Raw genomic sequence first — 24,532 nt, 5'->3', positions numbered from 1 at the left:
CATTTACATTTAAGGTTATTATTGATAGGTACTCATTTGATGCCATTTTTATTCTATACCCGTGTACCTTCTTCACTTCCTATTTATTTTTACAGTAGACCCTTTAGCATTTCTTGCATTGCTGGTTTGGTGGAGATAAATTCCTTCAGTCTTTTTTTTGTCTGTGAAGCTCCTGATTTTCCCTTCAATTTTGATTGATAGCCTTGCTGGGTACAGTATTCTTGGATTCAGACCCTTTCTTTGCATGACTTTGTATATTTCATCCCATTCCCTTCTGGCCTTATAAGTTTCTGTTGAGAAATCAGTTGCTAGTCTGATGGGGGTTCCTTTGTATGTAACTTTCTGTCTCTCTCTGGCTGCTTTTAAGATTCTTACTTTGTCATTGTTGTTTGCCAATTTAATTATAATGTGCTTTGGCATCTGTCTTCTGGGATTCATTTTGCTGGGGACTCTGCGAGCATCTTGGATTTGTGTGGGTTTTTTCTTCTCTATCTCAGGAAAGTTTTTTGTCATTATTTCTTGAAATACGTTTTTCATGTCTTCCTCAGATTCCTTTCCTTCTGGAACCCCTATTATTCTAATATTGTTTTGTTTTGTATTGTCCCAAAGCTCCCGTAGGCTCTCCTCCTGCTTTTTAATCTTTTTTTTAGAACCTGCTCTAATTGTGTATTTTTTTCCATCTTGTCTTCTAGCTCACTGATGTGGTCCTCTGCTTCATCTAGTCTACTCTTGATGCTTTCTATTGAGTTCTTCATGGTAGTGATGTCATTTTTCATTTCTTTTTGGTTCTTCTTCAGTTCCTCATGGTTCTTCCTCATTTCTTCTTGGTTATTGTCAAATTTCTCTTCCATTCTTTTTAGCCATCCTATGATAATTATTCTGAATTCTTGCTCTGGTAGGCTGCTTGCCTCTGACTCGTTTACTTCCTTTTCTAGTGATACCTGCTTTTCTTTTATGTGCGGGCTATTTTTTTTGTCTCCCCATAGCCTCTCTTTTCAGGATGTCTGGTTATGTGTTGTTCCTTCTCTTTCGGTGATTTAAAGGTACAAAATATTATACAACACTACCAGGTATAACACAAGAGGCACTTAACAGGAATGTAGTTACAATATTAATAACCTCTAATAAAGGTGACCACTAGAGAAAGGCAAATTAGAGGATAGGGGAGAAGGAAGAACGGTAAAAATAAAATGAAGAAAATTTTAAAAAATAATAAATAAAATAAGTAAATTAAAAAAGAGGGATAAAGATATAGAAAAAGAAGGAAAAAAGTAATGGCAAAATGAAGTTGGAAAACAGGGGAAAAAAGAAGAGAGAGAGAGAGAGAGAGAGAGAGAGAGAGAGAGAGAGAGAAGAAGAAGAAGAAGAAGAAGAAGAAGAAGAAGAAGAAGAAGACGACGATGACGACTAAAAGAGAAATGGAAAACAAACTATATATATTTGGAGAAAATTCCCATAGAACAACCACTAAATCCAGCCAATGCCAGTAACAATACTTGGAGATTAATACAAACTATAATATCCACTATTATTAAGTAAGGCTATGATATACAGAAGTAAAAAAAAAACAAACAAAAACAGAGGATTTAAAAAAAATACAAAGAAACAATAACAACACAGGAATAAACATAACAATTTCACTAAAAAGCATAACAATTCACAATAATCAACCTTCACAAAAACAATGAGAAAAGGATAGAGGGGAGAACAGGTTTTTTTTTTTGTGTGTGTGTGTGTGTGTGTGTGTGTGTGTTTTAACTAGTTAATATAGTGTAGAGAGTGGTATTTATACATTTGGATCAGGGGTTGGAACTTAGGTCTATAAGTATAGTGAGAACTTTAGCAGGGGGTATACGGAAAGAATAGTGGAAAAACTAAAGCCAGAAAGGGATAGGATAAGCAGGAGACTAAAAGGGTAGAGTTTAGTAAGAGAGTGATGGTGTAAAGGTCAAGTTGAGATAGGGTTGAATGATGCTATAGTAGAGATTAAAATAGAATGAAGGTTACTCCCAATGTAAAATAAAGAAAAAATAAAATGGTACTGGAGAGGAAAAAAAACAAAACAAAAACAAAAATTGCAAAATAGCAGTAGTAATATTGATGATAGAGATTGAAAAATGTAATAATTGAAAAGGTAAAATCAATCATGAAATTCCGACAAAGGTATTTGATAGATCCTCCCTTTCCCCAACTGATGGACAGAGTATGATGTAACCTGCACCTGCAGCATGGACATTCCTGAGCACCTAATCAGGCACCTTATATGGACTGTACATTGAACCACCAATCAGCACCTGCTAAATACCCTAAGCCCAAGATTCCTAAATACCTAAGTGCCTAAGCATGTGCCTTATATTAACCACCAATCAGTGCATGCCAGTACCCTAAACCCCATCCCTTCCCATTCCTCCCCTCAAAAGGGATCTCCACCTCTGCATGTGTGCTCTCTTCCTTTGCAAGGCAGCCCACAGGGGTCCTTCTCCTCTAATAAAGCCTGTAGTCCTGGTTTTTGGCCCTCTGTCTCATCTTTCAATGGTCAGTTACCATTCTTGTGGTGTTTATGCAAACAATCAGGCCAAATTGAATACAATAGATAAATTGGTCTTAATTTGGCTCTTAAATTATTATAATAAACACAAGGGTGATTTAAGGAGAAAACATCTATTTCAATAGGAGTTATTAGAGCTGAATGTTTTCTTTCCCTTCCACCAGGCCATTTGTTATAATTCTTACTCTTCTAATTGCTCAATAATACTAAATTTTATAATACAGTTTGTCAATCCCATTCTGGGCTTCGGGATTACATTCCCTCCTGTGATTTGGATTTGAGACTTTGTTTCCACTTCCTGAGCAGTGACGGTTTCCCACCTGATGAAGGCCAAAATAGCTATTTAGTATTCACAGAGTGGGTTTACAAGTCCTAAAAGAGGGGCAGCTCCACTGGTCCCCGTGGGAAAGCTCAATGCCAAAGTCATCTATGACAATCTTCTATTTGGGCGGGCGATTCACCCTTTCTGGGTCAAGACTACGTTTCCCAGAAGTACTTGCGGCTCTAATCAACTTCAAGTGATAATTGGGCTACCTTTTTCTATTTCTCAAGGAACTTATGACTCCTGGGATTGGCGGGTCTATGGAGAAAACTTGTCTCCAAGGTGTGGGATCTATCTGGTGTGGGAGCGCATTCCAAGCCTGCATCTGGCTCTCAAAGACTCATAGCGGGGCTGTCGGTTTAGCCCCTATGCGATAGCGGGAAACCCAGAGACCAGGCGCCATCTTGACCAAACGGAACCGGGACTACGTTTCCCAGAGGCCCCCGCGGGAACCGGTCCACTTCTACACTTGCCGTGCTGGGCCTCCCAGGAAGGTGGAATGCAAGGTGAGTGGCCTTGGCCTTGGGAGCTTGACCAGGTTTCTCAGGTGCCTTGCTGAAAGAGTCTCGGGCCTGTATGAATTGGTCGGGCTGGGGAGAAGTGTGGGATTCCATCTGTACGATTGTGACCTTACGTGACTGCGGCGTTGTGCGTGTGGGTGAGATTGTATGCCTCGTGGTGGATGTGATTGATTATGCGCGGAATTCTGTGTGCAGGTGTCTCAACTTGACCTTTACACCATCACTCTCTTACTAAACTCGTTGTAGGTGTGTGATTGTGACAGTATGCGGCACTGTGCGTGACTGTTTACCCTTGGTTGACTGTTATTGTGTGTGCGTTCGTATAACTTTTTGTTTTGCTTTAGATATATTTTTATTGATTTCAGGGAGGAAGGGAGAGGGAGAGAGAGATAGAAACATCAGTGATGAGAGAAAATCATTGATCGCTGCCTTCTGCACACCCGACACTGAGATTGAGTCCCCAATCCAGGCATGAGCCCTGACCGGGAATCCAACTGTGACTTTCATAAGTCGATGCTCAAACACTGAGCCAGGCCGACTGGCTGGGCTATTTCTACAACGTTGGGTGACTGTGTGTGTGTGTGTGTGTGTGTGTGCGCGCGCGCGCGCGCGCGCGCGCCCGCGGAGTGTAGAGAATCTGTGATTATGTGGCTCTGACTGTTATTTGAGGACTGAGTGTTTATGATTGAGATTGTATAAATGTGAGCAGCAGTAAGTGTACTGGATGCCTGTGACTGTGAGGATGTGAGTGTGATCATGTAACTTGCATTCTTTGTGCAGTTGAAGGGTGCCTGTAATTGTGCCAGGGTGGACAGTGTGTTCATGTGTGAGGTTAGGACAAATTTTGGTGTTGGACAACAGATGTTTCCCCTCCTCACACTCCCAGACTCCTCTGGTCTCTTCCATGAGTGGTTGGTGTGGGTACAAAGCTACCTCTGATCTGATGAGTCTGGATCACAAGGAAAACCTGGTATCTCTGATTTCTTTCTCTTTCCTCAGCTCTTCTTCTCAAGAGGTCCTCAGAAGGAGAAATAGCTGAGGACCAAGCTAAATGCAAGGTGCTATTGGGCTTCCTATATGCTCTCTTTCTCCTGGATTGTACTGTTTAACATAGACTCGTTAAGTATCCTCTTGCTACAACTTTCCAGTCAAGAAAATAATGGGAAGCCCTGGGGTTGAGCACAGAGATCCCAATATACATACAGCCTCATTTCCTTCTACATGATGTTCATATATTAATGTAGGAAATAGCTCAGTTACTCCTGTGTGCTAAGTTTTCCCTTTTTAAACACAAAACATGCCGAAGTTATTTTAAAGAATTTGGAAAATGGGAAGTTACAATTAATGTTTTGATTTATTTCCTTCTAATATATTTTCTATGCATGTACAGTATACATTATTTCAAGTTTGGAATCTTACAGCACTTACCATTTTATAGTTTATGTTTTCACTAAAATGATCTGTAGCTATTATTTAGTTTCTTTTTCATTCATTAAAAAAAATTTCTGAATACTACACACATACACAAAAGTGCTTAAAATATAAGCATATAGTTGAAGAAGTAACTATAAAGGGACACTGTTTAACAAAAACTTGCATTAGCACTTCAGAAACCCCAGTTAGTCCTACCACAGAGAAAAACACTAATCCTTATCCTGACTTTAAGGTGGTAATTTTTTGTTGTTTTATTTACCTTACATTTATACATTCCTAAAATATATAATTTAGTTTTGACATTGAACTTAGAAATTAAATTGTGCTGTGTAATGTTTTGAGTCTTGATTTTCCTACACAATACTATATTTCTTTAGGATCACTCTTGTGAATTGTTTAATAAAATTACATACAGCTTGATTAAGGAGTAGATGAGACAAGTTTTTGGCTCCTTTGAAAGGACTGCTCTGAACATATATTTATAAGTATCTTGGGGCATACATGATGCTTTCCTAGGGTATAAACGTATCAATGGAATTGCTGGGCTTTACAATAGGTGTGTATCTTTAAATTTCCTAGATATTGCCAAATTATTTTTCAAAATGCTTGTTTGAGTTAAATTCCTACAGCAGTTTGTAAACATAGTCATCCTGTATTCTCTCTAATACTTGGTTACTTGGTATTTTAATTTTGATGAGTCTGCAGATATAATGATATATATGTATGTTATTCTTTTAAAACCATATACATATATACAGCTTGTGGTTTTAAAAGGATAACATACATTTTCCTCAAAGTATAGAAATTAAAATATATGTCTGATGAATATTATAAAAGGAGTATATTCATTTAACTAGAGCTCAAATCAGATCAGGAGATAGAATATTGCTAGCATTCCAGAATACTGATTCTTGTCCCATCTACTCACTTCCCATCTCTCCCAAAGATAATCATTATTTTGTCTTCTATAGCCATAGATTATTTTTTACCTATCCTTGAATTTTATGTAAATAGAATCACGCAATATCTCTTATTTTATGCTTGACTTCTTTTGTTCAACATTAAATTTCACTTGTAGCATGAATGTACTATGTGATATTATGTAGTATGAATATGTGAAATTCATCTATGTTCTTTCACCTAGTTGTAAGTCATTTATTATTATTGTTTAAAATTCCCTTTAGTGAACATACCACATTTTTTTATTCATTCCATTATTGATTGGCATTTGAGTTGTTTTCATATTGGGGCTATTATGATAAAGGCTGCTGTGAACATACTTGTACATGTTTTTTGGTGCACATATGAATGCATTTTTATTGGGTATGACCCTAGGAGTAAAATTCTATGTCATAGTTCAGGCATATAGCAGCTTTAATATAATACTAACAGTTTCCCTAAATAGTTCTATCAATTTATACTACTCACCTCATTGTATGTGAATAATCTTTATAACAGGAAGCTTTATTAGAGGTAAAGAATGATAGTTAATAATGTAAAGGTTAGTCCACTAGCAAGATATTACAGTTCTAAATGTGTATGCCTTCATAAAATTACTTCAAATATATTTGACAGAACTAACTAAAAGAAGTAGCAGACAAGTCACAATAGTAGTGTGGGATTTTTAGCACTTTGCTCAATAGTTGATAAAGCAATCAATAAAAACCCAGTTAAGTATATAATATTTGAACAATGTGATTGACAAACAACCTAATTGATATACATAGGACAGTGTTCTTTATAGCTACAGTATATATTACTTTCAGATGCATATGAAGCAGCTATCTAAATTTATTATATTATGAACCATAAAGGGAATTTCAGTATATTTCAGAAGAGTGAAATAATATTATATGTTTTCTGACCATAGTGGAGTTAGGTAGAAGTTAATAACAAAAACACAAATAGAAATTAATAACAAAAAATTCCAATATTTGGGATTTAAGAAATGTTTTATACATAACTGATGAATCAGAGAAGAAGTTGCAATAGAAATTAAAAGTATTTTTAAGTATATGATAATGAAAATATAAAAATGTGTTGTGTTGCTGAAGCTGAAGAAAATATATAGCCATAAATGTATATGCTAGTAAAGAAGAATGCAAAATAAACCAATGATCTATGTATTCATCTCAAGAAGTTAAGAAAAAAGTATACTGAAACTGAAAGAAAGCATAAAATAGAAAATAATAAGAATAAGAGCTCAAATATAAATTTATATATATTATTAATAGAACATAAAGTGAATGTACAATTGCTTTGACTGATGTGGCTCAGTTGGTTAGAACATTGTCTTATACACTTAATGGTTTGGGTTTGATTCCTGATCTGGGCACATACCAGGTTGCAGGTTCTGTCCCTGGCAACCAATCAAGGTTTCTCTCTCTCCATAAATAAGTAAATAAACAAATAACCAATCAAGGTTTCTCTCTCCCAATAAATAAATGAATGAATGAATAAATAAATAATAGATAGATAGATAGATAAATAGATAGAAAAAATAAGTAAATAAAGAAATAATGAATCTACAATAGAGAACATCAACAAAGCCAAAGGTTTATTTTGGGGATTAATACATTGATAAAATTCTAGCAAAATTTACAAAAGGAAAAAAAAGGAGGTAGGACACAAATAGCAAATCTGATTTGGGGGGGGGAGGGGCGGGGAAGACTAATTTTAAGGTTGAGTTCTTAATTCTTGCATGGCACCTGAGATTTGGTTGCACAGTAAAAGATCATTAAAACTTGAACCAGTGACCATTACACTCAGTCCCTTTTTCTACTTCATTGGACATGTAAATTTATTTTTTACTACAGATTTTAAGTTTTGTAATTAATTTTCTTTATTGGGCATTATTTGTGCTTTAAGTTTTACATGGCCTGTAGTGTCATTACAATTTACCATGCTATCATGATGGATTTAATATGTTAATAAAATGTTTATTTCCTAGGTGGTAATGGGTTAAGCATGAAATGAGTTCTTTGGGACATTCAACTTATTTATTATTTTATCCTGCCCCATCTCTATTGGATTTGTGTCTGCTGGTATTGACTAATGTGGAATACCTTTTCTATCTTGGGTTATTATGTGAGTTTGAGCTGTGATAGTCCTTCCCTGATTTGATATAGTGGTCCCTTTTTCCTGAGACTGGCTTTTTCAAAGTTCCCTGAGTTTATACTATTTAGACTGTAGAGTTGAAAACAAGCACATTAATTAGGTCATATACAAATAATAGAATGAGAAAATATAAATAATAGGACAAGAAAAAATAAATATGTACTCAGTGACTAATTATGGCAAGAAAAAACTATTTTTATTCACCCTCTCTTTTATATGCTTCATACTATTTTTCATGCTTCATTTATTATGGGCTTAAATCATTTTCTAATGTTTTAACTTACTGATGGTTGTCAGATTTTATTATAGTAAAAGGAGTAGTGGCAGGAGAAGTATAGTATGTCATTGCATAAATTTTTATTACATAGCCAAAGACAGCCCTGTTAAGGAGAGTCTTTAAAAAAAACAACAACAAACAAACATATTTCTCTTGATTTCTGAGAGAAAGGGAGGGGGAGAGAGCTAGAAACCTCAGTGATGAAATAGAATCATTGATCAGCTACCTCCTGCATGCTCCCTACAGGGGATGGAGCCCACAACCCTTGACCAGAATCAAATCCAGGACTCTTCAATCCACAGGCCAACGTTCTATCCAGGAGCCAAATTGGCCAGGGTAAGGAGAATCTTAAAAGGAATCTTTTCAGCACAGCACCTGTGATATTTTTGGAAACAACCTGTTGGCAACAGCAAAAGGTTCCAGATCTAACAAAATTTTTTTTTCTGATATAAGACATGGAGTCAGCTATTATCTAAGAACTCCTTTTTTTCATTTACTGTGTTTTCACTTCTCTTTTTTCCTTCTTGGAATTGAATAAAAGACCAAAAATGGGACACTTATGTTATACCTGACAGTTTATGTTGGGTAAAAATGATACTGTTATTCGTCTATTTTAAGTGGTGTTAGAGCTCAAAAGATTTCTTTTTAAGGTTTTGTGTTCACATGAACTTCTCTCTAGTTTTCTTATGGTAAGTGATTTTTTCCAGCTTTCAAAATTTTGTCTTAGTTTGGTAAGATTATTGAGGAATTAATTGAGGAAATAATTAAATCTGAGGCATTTCCATAATAAATATGTATTTATTAAAAAATAATACTTGAGCTGAAGAAAAAAAATAATAAGACTTAAAATAAATGTCACATTCAGGTAGGCACCTTCTTGCTCAGAAGGCTATTAAATATTAGCTTCATTATAAAATAATTGAACACTCCACTGACTATAACTTTCCTTTTGACTCTATTAACCTAAAAGCTATCAGGCACAATGGCAGAAGAGTTAGAATACAGATTGTGTGTGAAAAACAAACATATACTGTTTTGAGCAGGTTTACTCTGAATTAAATTTGTATGATGTAGATTAGGGGTGTCGAACTCAATCAGAGAAGGGGCCAAAATCTAAAATCCAGCCTAAATCGCGGGCCGAATGGTTTACTGAACAGTCATAAACTGTCATTGTGATGGAAACGCAGCAGAGTGCAGTGATGACAGCGCGGTGCTGGCCACAATGCAAGGCCTGGCGGGACGGATTTGGCCCGCGGGCCTTGTGTTTGACACGTGATGTAGATAAAAAGTTAACTGAAAACCTGGAGATTACTCAAGAAAAAAATCAGGATGAGCAGTTTTCTTGGACCTGATCTTTTTATGTCTTAATATTTATTTATTTATTACATTTTTTTAATTAAATTATTATCTGTGTACATATTTTAACATTGCCACCCCCATACACACCCTCCCTCTCCAGAGTTTTATGTACATTGGTTGTACTTATATGTACTTACAAGTCCTTTGGTTGATCTCTTATCTCCCCCAGATCTCCCTACCCTCCCCGCTGTAATTTGACATTCTGCTTGTTGCTTTACTGTCTCTATATCTATCTTTTGGTTCATCAGTTTATAACGCTCTTTATTATCCATAAATGAGTGAGGTCATGTGGTGTTTCATTTCATTGATTGGCTTATTTCACTCAGCATGATGTTTTCCAATTCCATCCAGGTTGCTGCAAATGATGAGAATTCCTTCTTTTTTATGGCAGCATAGCATTCCATTGTGTAGATTTACCATAGTTTTTTGATCCAAGCATCTGCTGATGAACATCTAGGCTGTTTTCAAATTCTAGCTATTGTAGATTGTGCTGCTATGAACATAGGGGTGCATATATCCTTTCTGATCGGTGTTTCTAGTTTCTTGGGATATATTCCTAGGAGTGGGATTACTGGGTCAATTGGGAGTTCCATTTTCAGTTTTTTGATAAAACTCCACACTGTTCTCCACAGTGGTTGCACCAGTCTGCATTACCACCAGCAGTGCAAAAGGGTTCCTTTTTCTCCGCAACCTCGCCAACACTTGTCGTTTGTTGACTTGTTGCTGTTGGCCATTCTGACAGGTGTGAGATGGTACCACATTGTTGTTTTGATTTGCATCTCTCGGATAATTAGTGAATTTGAGCATGATTTCATGTGCCTTTTGGCCTTCCTTCTGTTTTCTTTTGAAAATATTCTATTTAGGTCCATTGCCCATCTTTTAAATTGGATAATTCATCTTCCTTTTATTTAGTTGTATAAGCTGTCTGTAGATGTTGGAGATTAGACCTTTATCAGTGGTAACATTTGCAAATATGTTCTCCCACACGGTGGGCTTTCTTGTTTTGTTGATGGTTTCTTTTCCTGTAAAAAAGCTTTTTATTTTGATGTAGTTCCGTTTGTTTATTTTCTCTTTAGCTTCCATTGCTCTAGGGGCAGTATCAGCAAAAAAAGTTCTTTTGGCATATGTCTGAGATTTTGCTGCCTCTGGATGCTTCTAGTATTTGTATGGTTTCCCGTCTTACGTATAAGTCCTGTATCCATTTTGAGTTTATTTTTGTGTATGGTGTAAGTTGGTGATCTAGTTTCATTCTTTTGCATGTATCTGTCCAATTTTCCCAACACCATGTGTTGAAGAGATTGTCTTGACTCCATTTTATGCTCGTGCCTCCTTTGTCAAATATTAATTGAGCATAGTGATTTGGGTTGATATCTGGGTTCTTGATTTTATTCCATTGATCTATATGTCTGTTCTTGTGCCAAGACCAGACTGTTTTGAGGACAGTAGCTTTGTAATACAGCTTGAAATCTGGTATTGAAATCCCTCCTACTTTACTCTGCTTTCTCAGGATTGCTGTGGCTATTCAGGGTCTTTTATTGTTCCAAATGAACTTTTGGAGAATTCTTTCTAGGTCAGTGAAATATGCCCTTGGTATTTTAATGGGGAGTGCATTGAACCTATAGATTGCTTTAGGAAGTATGGACATTTTGATGATATTGAATCTACCAATCCTTGAACGTGGTATGTTATTCCATCTGTTTACATCTTCCTCTATCTCTTTTTTCAGTGTCCTGTAATTTTCTGCATATAGGTTCTTTACCTCCTTAGTTAAGTTTATTCCTAGGTATCTTAATTTTTTTGGTGCGATGGTAAATGGAATTGCTTTTTTAGTCTCTGTTTCTACAGGTTCACTGTTAGTGTATAGAAATGCCAAAGATTTCTTGGCATTAGTTTTGTATCCTGCTACATTGCCAAATTCATTTATTAAGTCAATTAGTTTTTTAATGGAGTCTTTTGTGTTTTTTTTATGTACAATATCATGTCATCTGCAAATAAGAATAACTTTACTCCTTCTTTTCCAATTTGGATGTCTTTTATTTCCTCTTCTTGTCTAATTGCAATGGCTAGTACTTCCAGTACTATGTCAAAGAGGAGTGGCGATAGTGGGCATCCCTGTCTTGTTCCTTTTCTTAGAGGGAATTGTTTTAGTTTTTGCCCATTGAGTATGATGTTGGCTGTGGGTTTATTATATATAGCTTTTATTATGTTGATGTATGATACTTGTACTCCCTCCTTGTTGAGATTTTTATCAGGAAAGGGTGTTGGATTTTATCAAATGCTTTTTCTGCATCAATTGATGTGACTATATGATTTTTATCTTTCAATTTGTTTATGGGATGTATCATGTTTATTGATTTGCGGATATTGTACCATCCTTGCATTCCCAGAATAAATCCTACTTGGTTGTGGTGTTTGATCTTTGTGATGTTCTGCTGGAGCCGATTTGCTAGAGTTTTGTTTAGGATTTTGGCATCTATGTTCATGGGGGATGTTAGCCTGTAATTCTCTTTCATTGAGTTGTCTTTATCTGGTTTTGGTATTAGGGTGATGCCAGCTTCATAGAAGGAGTTTGGGAGTTTTCCTTCCTCTTGAATTTTTTGGAATTGGCTGAGGAGGATAGGTTTTAGTTCTTCCTTGAAAGTTTGGTAAAACTCTCCTGTGAAGCCATCTGGCCCTGGGCTTTTGTTTGCTGGAAGCTTTTTGATGACTGTTTCAATTTCTTACAAAGTCACTGGTCTATTGACATTTTTAGATTCTTCCTGATTGAGTTTTGGAAGGTTGTATTTTTATAGGAATATGTCCATTTCCTCCAGATTGTTCATTTTGTTGGAATAGAGATGTTCATAGTATTTTGTAACAATCCTTTGTATTTTGGCGGGGTCTGTTGTTATTTCACCTCTTTCATTTCTGATTTTTTTTATTTGAGTCCTCTCTCTTTGTTTCTTGGTTAGCCTGGTTAGAGGTTCATCAATCTTGTTTATCCTTTCAAAGAACTAGCTCTTGGTTTTGTTATTCTTATGTATTGTTTCTTTGTTCTCTATGTCGTTTATTTCTGCTCTGATTTTTGTTATTTCCTTCCTTCTGCTTACACTGGGCTTTTCTTGTTGCTCTTTTTCTAGCACTTTGAGTTGTAGATTTAGATAATTTGTTATCATTTTTTCTTGTTTTTTTTTTTTTTTTTTTTTTTTTTTTTTTTTTTTTTTTTTTTTTTTTTTTTTGCAATAGGTTTGTAGGGATAGGAACTTCCCTCTTAAAACTGCTTTTGCTGTATACCATAGATTTTGGATTGTTGTGTTTTCATTTTCATTGTTTTTAATTTCTTTCTTGATTTCTCTGGTAACCCAGTTCTTGTTTAATAGCATGCTGTTTAGTCTCCATGTGTTTGATTTCTTTTGATTATTTCTATTGTAGTTAATTTCCAGTTTTATGCCAGTATGATCTGAGAAGTTGCTTGATATGATTTCTATCTTCTTGAACTTGAAGAGACTTTTCCTATTTCTCAAAATGTGGTCTATCTTTATGAATGTCCCATGTGCACTTGAGAAGAATGTATATTCTGTGGCTTTGGGGTGGAATGTTCTGAAGATGTCAATTAATTCCATCTGGTCTAGTGAGTCATATAGGATTGATATTTCTTTGCTGATTTTTTGTTTAGATGATTTGTCAAAGGGTGACAGTGGGGTATTAAAATCTCCTACTATGATTATATTGCTGTTAATCTCTCTCTTAATGTCCTCCAGCAGGTTTTTTTTTGTTTTGTTTTGTTTTGTTTTTATGTATTTGGGTGCTCCTGTATTGGGTGCATATATATTTACCAGGGTTATTTCTTCTTGTTGGATTGTTCCTTTCAATATTATGAAGTGGCCTTCATTTTTAAAAAAAATATATTTTATTGATTTTTTACAGAGAGGAAGGGAGAGAGATAGAGAGCTAGAAACGTCGATGAGAGAGAAGCATCGAACAGCTGCCTCTTGCACACCCCCTACTGGGGATGTGCCCGAAGCCCAGGTACATGCCCTTGACCGGAATCGAACCCAGGACCTTTCAGTCCGCAGACCGAAGCTCTACCACTGAGCCAAACCGGTTTCAGCCTGAAGTGGCCTTCATTATCTCTTGTTATGTCCTTCACTCTGAGATCTAATTTGTCAGATATAAGTATTGCTATCCCAGCTTTTTTTTTTTTTTTTTTTTTTTTTTTTTTTTTTTTCCATTTCCATTTGCCTGGAAAACTCTTTTCCATCCCTTCACCCTCAGTCTGTGTGCATCTTTCTTTCTGAGGTGGGTTTCTTGTAGACAACAGATATATGGGTCTTGTTTTCTTATCCAATCTGTTACCCTATGTCTTTTGATTGGAGCATTTAATCCATTTACATTTAAGGTTATTATTGATAGGTACTCATTTGATGCCATTTTTATTCTATACCCGTGTACCTTCTTCACTTCCTATTTATTTTTACAGTAGACCCTTTAGCATTTCTTGCATTGCTGGTTTGGTGGAGATAAATTCCTTCAGTCTTTTTTTGTCTGTGAAGCTCCTGATTTTTCCTTCAATTTTGATTGATAGCCTTGCTGGGTACAGTATTCTTGGATTCAGACCCTTTCTTTGCATGACTTTGTATATTTCATCCCATTCCCTTCTGGCCTTATAAGTTTCTGTTGAGAAATCAGTTGCTAGTCTGATGGGGGTTCCTTTGTATGTAACTTTCTGTCTCTCTCTGGCTGCTTTTAAGATTCTTACTTTGTCATTGTTGTTTGCCAATTTAATTATAATGTGCTTTGGCATCTGTCTTCTGGGATTCATTTTGCTGGGGACTCTGCGAGCATCTTGGATTTGTGTGGGGTTTTTCTTCTCTATCTCAGGAAAGTTTTTTGTCATTATTTCTTGAAATACGTTTTCCATGTCTTCCTCAGATTCCTTTCCTTCTGGAACCCCTATTATTCTAATATTGTTTTGTTTTGTATTGTCCCAAAGTTTCCTTAGACTCTCCTCCTGCTTTTTAAATTTTTTTCCCCCCAGAAGCTGCTCTAATTGGGTATTTTTTTTCCATCTTGTCTTCTAGCTCACTGTTGCGGTCCTCTGCTTCTTCTAGTCTAGTCTTGATGTTTTCTATTGAGTTCTTCATAGTAGCCATGTCATTTTTCATTTCTTCTTGGTTCATCTTCATTTCCTCTTGGTTCTTCTTCAATTCCTCTTGGTTCTTCTTCAATTCCTCTTGGTTCTCTTCTTTTCCTCTTGTTTTTTATTCATATCATCAAATTTCTCTTCCATTCTTTTTAGGCATCCTATGATCATTACTCTGAATTCTTGCTCTGGTAGGTTGCTTGCCTCTAACTCGTTTACTTCCTTTTCTGGTGATGCCTCCTTTTCCTTCATGTGTGGGCTATTTCTTTGTCTCCCCATGGTCTCTCTTTTCAAGATGTCTGGTTATGTGGTATTCCTTCTCCTGTGTTGATTTAAAGGCACAAAATACAATACTACCAGATACAACACAAAAGGCACTTAACAGGAATGTATTTGCGATATTAATAACCTCTAATAAAGGTGACCACTGGATAGGAGAGAAGGAAGAAAGGTAAAAAAAAAAAAAAAAAAGAAAAAGAAAAAAAAAAGAAGGATAAATAAAGAGATAGAAAAAGAAAAAAAAAGTATTATCAAAATGAAGTTGGAAAACAGGGAAAAAAGAAAAAGAGAAAGAGAAAGAGAGAGAGAGAGAGAGAAAGAGAGAGAGAGAGAGAGAGAGAGAGAGAGAGAGAGAGAGAGACAAGAAATAGACTAAGAGAGAAAGGGGAAACAAACTATTTATATATGTGGAGAAAATTCCCATATAACAACCACTGATCCCAGCAAATGCCAGCAACAATACTTGGAGATTAGTACAAACTACAATATCCATATTATTAAGTAAGGCTATGATATACAGAAGTAAAAAAACCAAAGGATTTAAAAAAATACAAAACAACAATAACAACACAAGAATAAGTATAACAATTTCACTAAAAAGCAAAAAAATTCACTATAATCAACATTCATGCAAACAACAACAAAAAGATAGAGAGGAGAACAGTTTGTTTTTGTTTGTTTTTTAAAACTATTTAATATAGTGAAGAGAGTGGTATTTATACACTTGGAGCAGGGGGATGGAAATTAGGTCTAGAAGTATGGTGAGAATTTTAGCAGGGGGTATACAGAAAGAATATGGGAAAAACTAAAGCTAGAAAGGGATAAGATAAACAAAAGATGAAAAGGGTAAAGGTTAGTAAGAGAGTGATGGTGTAAAGGTTGAGTTGAGATAGGGTTGAACGATGCTATAGTAGAGATTAAAATAGAATGAAGACTAATCTCAATGTAAAATAAAGAGAAAATAAAATGATACAGGCGAAAAAAAAGAAGAAAAAGGAAACAAAAAATGCAAAATAGCAGTAGTAATAATGATGATTGAAATTGAAAAGGTAAAATCAAGTGAGGAAAAAAGAAAAAAAAATGTTTCTTAAGTAAAAGATGTAAAAATGAAAATAAAATAAAAGATATAAAAATGAAAATAAAATAAAGAATAGTAAAATTAGCATAAAAATGTCCATTAGTGGACATTCACTTCATCTGTTATTCTATTTGGCACACCTGATTCTCGGTTCAGACATTATTGCAGTTCCCAGCGTTCCTCTGCAGCTCAGTTTTGTAAGGTAGTCCTTAATTTTAAGTAGCCTATATCTTAGTTATTTGTGTCCATTTATTTTTGATTAATTAAAAGAAAAAAGAAAAAAAAAAGGAAAGGAAAAAAAAAAGGAAAGTCAGTTTGTAATTCAGCCTCTAGGTGGCAGTATTTCTGGTTTGACCTCCCAATCTTTCTTTCTCTATGGCTCTATGTTTTGTCCCGGTAGGCTGCCAGGGTGCCGGCTGGCTCCCAGACTGTCTCTTCTCGCTCCAATCCCATGTTTCCAGGAAGACAATTTCCCCCTGCAGTCTCCCAAGATATGCCCAACTGGGCAGTCCTTCCCTAGTACTCAGAAGCAAGGAGGTGAAGGGGATCAGGCAAAGGGTGGGTCTGCGCCAAGGTGTCAGGATGTTCCACCCTTGGTGGGACAGTCCCGATTCTTAACAATTTGTCCAGTGTTCCTTGGCATTTTAAAAAAGTCCCGATTTTTGGGAAGATTACGCCAAACCCAGCACTGGGTCTTGCAGGGCATGATTCTCTCTGCAGCCACAACCTTTTTTTGGTGCAGCTCGGCGCGGGGGGCCGCTCGGGCACGCAGTGACTACAGTAGCTGCAGGCGCAGCTGTGACCCAAATCCCTCATATTATCCCCCCAAACTCTGACCTTTCCATGGATGATTGAAGAACTCCCTTGAATCCACGTGTTTGCGCCGATTGGAGCGTCACAGCTGCTCGATGGTCTCTTCTGCTGTGGATTTTCCAGGCCTCAGAGAAGGTCTTCCTTTCCTGGTAAGATGGTGCAGCCTTCCCTCTGAGCCCGTAGCTTCGGGAAATGTCTCTGCCGCCCAGTGCGGAGCCTTTCTTATCTTCCTTTAGAGTTCTGCTACCCCTTAGCTGCCAATATTCCCTGAGCGACTCAGAAGCTGCTTCTATCTGTTCTGGATACCAGGGTCAGAACAAGTCCATCTGTTCAGCCACCATCTTGTCTCCTTCTCTGTCTTAATTTTTAAAAATATATATTTTATTGATTTTTTTACAGAGAGGGAGGAAGAGGGATAGAGAGTTAGAAAAAATAGATGAGAGAGAAACATTGATCAGCTGCCTAATGCACATCCCCTACTGGGGATGTGCCCTTGACTGGAATAGAACCTGGGAGCCTTCAGTCCGCAGGCTGACACTCTATCCACAAGCCAAACCTGTTAGAGGTTCTGTCTTAATTTATTCCCCAATCAATTCTTCTGGACGAAAACTGTGCAAAGATGTATTGGTTCCCTTTTCCATTAGCCAAGATGTATTGGTTCCCCTTTCTCATTTTAGCCGCTCAAACTGTTTATACCACCCTCACTTGTTTTGTAATGCTAGAAAATAGAGTTATTGCCTACTTCAGCATGAATGGGAATGCCTTTGAGAAAGTAATGGACTATAATGGAATTTATAATAGAAAAGCATTATAAAGATTGGGTTCTTATAAACTAGCATCACTCAATGTTATTAGTTACAAGGAAAGTGTAAATCAAAACCACAGTGAGATATCTACTAGATACCTACAGACTTCCTAGGATGGCTATGGTAAAAAGGATGGATCATAAGAAGTGTTGGATAGGATTGGAGAAATTGCTGGTAGGATGTAAATTAGTGCAACTATTTCAGAAACCAGTTTGGTAGTTCTTAAAAAAGTAAGCAGAGTTACCATATGACCCAGCAGATTCTCTCCTAGTTATATATTCAAGAGAATTGAAAACATATTCAAACGAAAATTTGTACATGAATGTTCATGGTAGCATTCACAACAATGGAAGTAATCCAAATGCCCATCCATCAATAGTTAAACAAAATGTGATATATTTATACAATGGGGTATTATTTGCCAATAAAAAGAAATGATGTTCTGATACATGCTATACCATGGACATAACCAAGAAAACATGTTAAGTGAAAGAATCTAGTTACAAAAGGCCATTCATTGTATGATTCCATTTATATGAAATTTCTAGAATAGGTAGAAAGTAAATTAGTGGTTGCTTAAGTCTGGGGAAAGAAGGAAAATAGGAATTGACTGTAAATGGGTTTTCTTTCAAGGGAGATGAAAATGTTCTAACTAAAAATGTCATTTTCATTTCCTTTGAAAGAAAACCCATTTACAGTCAATTTCCATAAAATTAGAACATTTTTGGTGATATATACTAAGAAATTGAATTATATACATTAAATGAATGTCTTATATGATATGTGAAGTTTCTCTCCATAAAGCTGTTAATAAATAAATCTTACCTAAAATTAGTGTCTTAGAATCTAGTAGATAAAATAGTATTGTCCATGACTTTATAATTGTGGCAGCTAGTTAATGGGTACCTGGAGGCTTTTTATACTGTTTAAAATTTACTTTGGTGTATGTTTGAAATTTTTTATATTAAAAAGTAAAATAAAAAACTAGCCTAATGCCTAGTGGTAAAATACTAAGAGCCTTAATAGTAAAATCAGGAAGCAGACACTATCCATAGGATTATTTAACATTTTTCTATACCTATTAGAAAAAGAGTACTCCTTAGAAAACAACTAGAGAACCGTTGCTTTTAAAAATATATATTTTATTGATTTTTTACAGAGAGGAAGGGAGAGGGATAAAGAGTTAGAAACATTGATCAGCTTCCTCCTGCCCACAACCAAGTATATGCCCTTGACTGGAATCAAACCTGGGACCTTTCAGACCGCAGCCCGATGCTCTATCCGCTGAACCAAACCAGTTAGGACGAGAACCATTGCTTTATTCTTTCCTATAATTTCTATCAATCTTCTCTGTGTCCTAGTTAATTTTCTGTCCATGGATGTCAGTGTTGGGTAATAACAAGCTTTCACTTTATGGTACTAATAAATACCATAAACTTAAAAAAAAAAGTGTAAACTCTTGGTTTTTCTAGACATTTGTCATAAGAAAGCCTTGATGGTTGCTTCTTTCCTTTTCCTGAAATTCTTCTCTATCCTACTAGGCACTCTCAACTCCCTTAGGTTGGGAGTGTGTGGCCGGGGGGAAGGGGTATTGGGGAGGGAGGGAAAGAAGGAATAAGAGACAAGAAAAGGTTTAAGAGCCATTCTCTAGAGGTCAAGAAAGTTCTCTTTGATAGGTTTGAAATAAATCCTGACCCAAGGCAGCTCTTATTGTGAGGCTCATGTCCAGTCCCAGGAGAGAATTGGGCCTGTCTTTGTGCCTTCTAAACTCTGAGAATACAGGGAGAATTTTCCTAAGAACTCCTATTGAATTCCACTTGGAATTGTAGTTGCACTGCAGTCCTCTTTTCTCCTTATGAAGTAGGAATACAGAGCACACCAGTTCTTTCCAAAAACAGGCCTTTCTCTCAAATACCTCTGGAATAGACATTGAATTGAAACAAGAGCACAAATTAGGTTTCCAGACAGTTCTATACATTAGATGGCCAAAATTTTCACTGGAATGCAGTTTCATGGCCCCTATTGTCTTGCTCTCCTTCTCCAGGACTTCTCCTAAACTGAGAATCATAGGGCATATTTTTTAATTTTAAGTTTTCAATTACAGTTGACATACAATATTATACTAATTTCAGGTATACATCATACTGATTATACATTTAGATAACTTGAGAAGAGATTACCCTAATAAGTCTAGTACCCATCTAACAACACATAGTTATTAAAATATTGGCAATATTTCCTATTTTTGTATGGCTACCCATTTGCACTTCTTAATCCTTTCATGTTTTTTCACCAAACTCCCCAATCCTGCTCCCATCTGATGACCACCAAGTCTCTGTGTCAATGAATTTGTTTCTGTTTTTCTTGTTCATTTATTTTATTTTTTAGATTTCACATATAAATGAAATAATATGGTATTTATCTTCTTCTGTCTGACTTATTTCACTTAGCATAATGCCTTATAGGTCCATCATGTTGTCACAAATGGCAAAATTTCATTCTTTTCTATAGCTGAATAATATTTCATTATATATACAGTAGGTATCACATCTTCTTTATCCTGTCAACTATCAAAGGATAGTTTGCTTCTGTATCTTGGCTAGCCTACCTAATAAAGAGGGAATATGCTAATTGGCCATCACACCCTCACAAAGATGGTGGCACCTACAGCCAATAAGGAGGGAATATGCTAATTGATTCATGCCCTCAAAGATGGCAGCACCCACAGCCACAAGATGGTGGCACCCAGTCCTCTCATCCCTGCCAGGGCACCGATCTCTGGAATCACCCATTCTTCTCAGCCCCCCAGCCATCCAGAGCCAGCCCAAGGTGCATGCAGGCAAGCCTTGGATGGTGGCTGCCCAGCCACCCATGGTCACCCAAGGCTCAGGTAACCAGTGCCAGCCGAGGCTTGTGCTGCCAGCAGTGGCAGCAGCCGAGGTGTAATGAAGGCATTGCCTTCTCCTGATTGCCAGGTTACCTCCTGCCTCTGAGGGCTCCCAGACTGTGAAAGGGGGCAGGCCAGGTTGAGGAATCCCCCTTTCTCCAGTGCATGAATTTCATGCTCTGGGCCTCTAGTTGTAAGTAATACTGCAATGAACATAGGGATTCATTTACAAATTAGTGTTTTGGATTTCTTCAGATAAATACCCAGAAGTGAAATAGCTTGGTTATATTCTATTTAATTTTTTTAAGAATCTTTTTGCTGTTCTAGGTATTTTGTTTTTCTATATAATTTATTTTTAAAATATGTTTTTATTGAGTTATAGAGGAAGGGAGAGGGAGAGAAAGAGAGAAACATCAATGATGAGAGAGAATCATTGATCAGCTTCCTCCTGCATGCCCCTGCTGGGGACTGAGCCTGCAGCCCTGGGCATGTACCCTTGATTAGAAATGAATCCGAGACCTTCACTTCACAGGCCAACACTCTATCCACTAAGTAAACCAACTAGGGCTATATTTAATTTTTTGAGGGACCTTCATGCTGTTTTCCATGGTGGCTGCACAAATCTACTATCCTACCAACAGTGCATGATGACCCCTTTTCTTCATATCCTTGCCAATATTTGATTATTGATTTATTTGTGTGTATGTGTGTCAAGCACTTTATTTTTTAAATTTTTTTATTGTTGACAGTATTACAGATGTCCCCCATTCCCATCCTTCCCCCTTTTCATCCTTCCACCCAGGCCCTACTTTCCCCAGATCTATGAATATAAGTATATAAATTTTTTGGTTTATCTCTCCTTGTTCCCCCACCCCACATCAAGTTATGTCTGTCTGTTACATGCCTCCATGCTTCCGGTCTTATTTTGTTGGTCAATTCGTTTTATTCATGAGATTTCACAAATAAGTGAGATCATGTGGTATTTGTTTTTCTCAGGTTGGCTTATTTCATTTAGCATAATAGTCTACAGGTCATCCAGTCTCCAGGCTGTCCCAAAGGGTAGGAGATCCCTTTTTTTTTTTTTTTTTTTTTTTTTTTTTACAGCTCCATTGTGTAAATGTCCCACAGCTTTTTTATCTATCTATTGATGGGCACTTGGGCAGTTTCCAAATTTTAGCTATTGTAAATAATGCTGCCATAACATAGGGGTGCATATATTCTTTCTCATTAGTATTTTAGGGATTATAAGGATACATTCCCAGAAGTGGGATTGCTGGATTAAATGGCAGTTCCATTTAAAATTTTTAAGGAAACTCCATACTGTTTTCCATAGTAGCTGCATCAATCTGCATTTCCATCAGCAGTGAATTAGAGTCCCCTTTTCTCCATATCATCTCCAGCACTTGTTGTTTGTTGATTTTTAAAAATATATATTTTATTGATTTTTACAGAGAGGAAGGGAGAGAGATAGAGAGCTAGAAATGTCGATGAGAGAGAAACATCGACCATCTGCCTCTTGCACACCCCCCACAGGGGATGTGCCCGAAACCAAGGTACATGCCCTTGACCAGAATCAAACCTGAGACCTTTCAGTTCACAGGCCGACGCTCTACCACTGAGCCAAACCGGTTTCAGCTGTTTGTTGATTTTTTGATCATAGCCATTCTGACAGGTGTGAGTTGATAACTCATTGTGGCTTTAACAACTTGCATTTCTCTGTGATTTTGTGCATTTTTTATGTCTCTTGGCAATTTGTATGTCCTCTTTGGAGAAATGTCTATTCAGGTCTTCTAAATATATATATATATTGGAATTTGTATGAGTTTATTTCCTCATTTTTTATTTATTTATTTATTTATTTTTATTTTTTTTTAATCAATCTTTATTGTTCATATTATTACAAAGGTTCCTCATTTCTTCCCCCCTCCACCAGGTTCCCACCCCACCCTCCACCCCCTCCCCACCCCCATTGTCCTCATCCATAGGTGCACAGTTTATGTTCAGTCTCTTCCTCCCCTCCCATATCACCGACTCCCCTCCCATATCGCCGACTCTACTACAATGAACAGCTATTATTGTTCATCAGGTTTTTCAATCTCCTTTTTTTTTTAATTAATAAATTTTATACTTCTAAGAGTAAGTTTTAAAATCTAATAATTTTAAACCTTGTGTTTTTTTTTTCTGCCCTGGGAATTGAGAGCAAACTTGTTTACATGTAAACTTGCCCCTAGGCTATCAAAAGGTGTAGCCATTCAAGTGTAAATGGACACATTGTTTAAACATAGCTGCTGGTTGGAATTGGATTACCTGTTCTGGGTGGGAAGGGCTTGTCATTCCCTTTCTCCATTAAAATTAAGGTGATAGCTTTAAAACCTCTTTTTGTCAAGAGACCTTAAACTTTCAGAACTTTAAATTTTTCAGATAGTAAATCAGTTACTTAGCATTTTCTCAAATCAATAATACCTCCACATGCCCAAGGATACACTTCACACACAAGACATTTCCAAATAGATCAACCAACCTCATCCAGGCCCCACACAAGGTACTCACAGATCAACACCCCAGCGCTATACTAACTCAACACATCCAGATCTAAGCCTTCATCACTTGATTCAGCAGACCCTCAAGTTCCCCCAAAAGTTTCCAGCCATGTCTGAGAGGCAGCCTTGGGGCGGGGGCAGGAGAGAAGAGAACTGTTCCGGGCCTGGCCTCGGTTGCTCTGGTCCGTTCCACAACCAGCTGCTCCGGGTCTGGCCACTGCTACTCCCGACCTGGCTGCTCCGCGCTTGGCTGCTGCTGCTCTGAGCCTGGCCGCACTGGACCCGGCTGCTCTGGGCCCAGGTGCTCTGGGCCCGGCCACTCCGGGCCTGGCTGCTCCCAGCCTGGCAGCTGCTGTTCTGGGCCTGGCTGCTCCCGACCTGGCTGCTCTGGGCTTGGCTTCTCCGGGCCCGGCCACTCCGGGCCTGGGTGTTCCTGGACTGGCCACCCTGGGCTTGGCCGCCTCTGCCTCAGGCCTGGCTGCCACTGCCCCAGGGCTGACTGCTCCAGGCCTGGCTGTTGCTGCTCTGGTTCTGGCTGCTGCTGCTCTGGGGCCTGGCTGTTGCTGCTCCGGGCCTAGCCGCCACTGCCTTGTGCCTGGCCACTCTAGGCCTGGCCACCGTCATTCCAACATTCTGTCCTTTTTTTTTTTTAAGAAAAAACACATGCATTTATGTTGCAATGTTGGCTGCTGAGTTGAGTTCTGACTTAGTCTTCGATTTTTCAAGATCTTCTTTGTATTCTGTCCTAAGTAATTTTACTATCTTTTGCTCTCACTTGATTTCTTCACATTGAGAACTTCTTCGATTTCTTTTTCCTTGTTCTGGAAGCTCAGCAGATTGGCCTGTGGCACCCCTTTGTTCTCCATGGGCTCCTGCGCTGCTTCAGCCTGTTGCCGGGGTCAGTGCCACCCAGAAAGCAGCCCCTGGCCTCGGCTCCGTGGCCTGTGCTCAGTAGTCGAAGGCCCAGGGGCACCACCCCTGGGGGCCCCGTCGCCCACCTCCTTGCTGGCACCCGGCTGGCTGGTATCTGGCAGGGGCTCCTGCTCGTCGTTGCGTTCCTCCAGTCTGGAGCTTTTTTTCTCCTTCCCGCTAGGGGAGTCTAGCATCAGAGTCAACAGACTGTCCTCTGCTCACAATGTGTGTGACTCCGGGAGCTCCGCTTTTTGCCGCTCCCTCAGGACTCCACCTCACAGCCCCGTCTTCCTCTGCTTGAGCCTGGATCCCCAGGGATTGGCCTAGAACTGGAGTTCAGAGCAGTCGGGACTGGGGCTCAGCACTGCCGGAGGTTTTGTTTCTTCCCGCCAGGGCAATACGGCATCAGAGTCAACGTTCTGTCCCCTGCGCACAATGTGTGCGACTCTGGGGGCTCCACTTTTCGCCGCTCCCCTGGGATTCCACCTCACAGCCCTGTCTCCCCCTGCCTGAGCCT

General features: G+C 37.9%; 1 protein-coding gene across 4 annotated transcripts in view; it reads left to right on the top strand.

The window, feature by feature from the left end:
• Positions 1-2,975: 2,975 nt before the first annotated feature.
• Positions 2,976-24,532, top strand: part of ZNF540 (zinc finger protein 540) — a 73,079-nt gene continuing 51,522 nt past the window's right edge. For 2 of the 4 annotated variants that reach the window (XM_036408326.2, XM_045570933.1), the window contains exons 1-2: positions 2,976-3,417; positions 4,391-4,449. Coding sequence is in view for 1 of the 4 variants with exons in the window: in XM_036408328.2 (XP_036264221.1) it covers positions 3,370-3,376; positions 4,391-4,449 (66 nt within the window). In the remaining 3 variants the exon portion in view is untranslated. The remainder of the gene's footprint in view (positions 3,418-4,390; positions 4,450-24,532) is intronic. The other 2 variants (XM_045570934.1, XM_036408328.2) reach the window with 2 other exon arrangements.

This window comes from Pipistrellus kuhlii, unplaced genomic scaffold (assembly GCF_014108245.1).
Source record: "Pipistrellus kuhlii isolate mPipKuh1 unplaced genomic scaffold, mPipKuh1.p scaffold_m20_p_38, whole genome shotgun sequence".
NCBI classification, from domain to species: Eukaryota; Metazoa; Chordata; class Mammalia; order Chiroptera; family Vespertilionidae; genus Pipistrellus; species Pipistrellus kuhlii.
The sequence above is the reverse complement of the archived record's forward strand: the minus strand, read 5'-3'. Positions and strand labels throughout refer to the sequence as shown.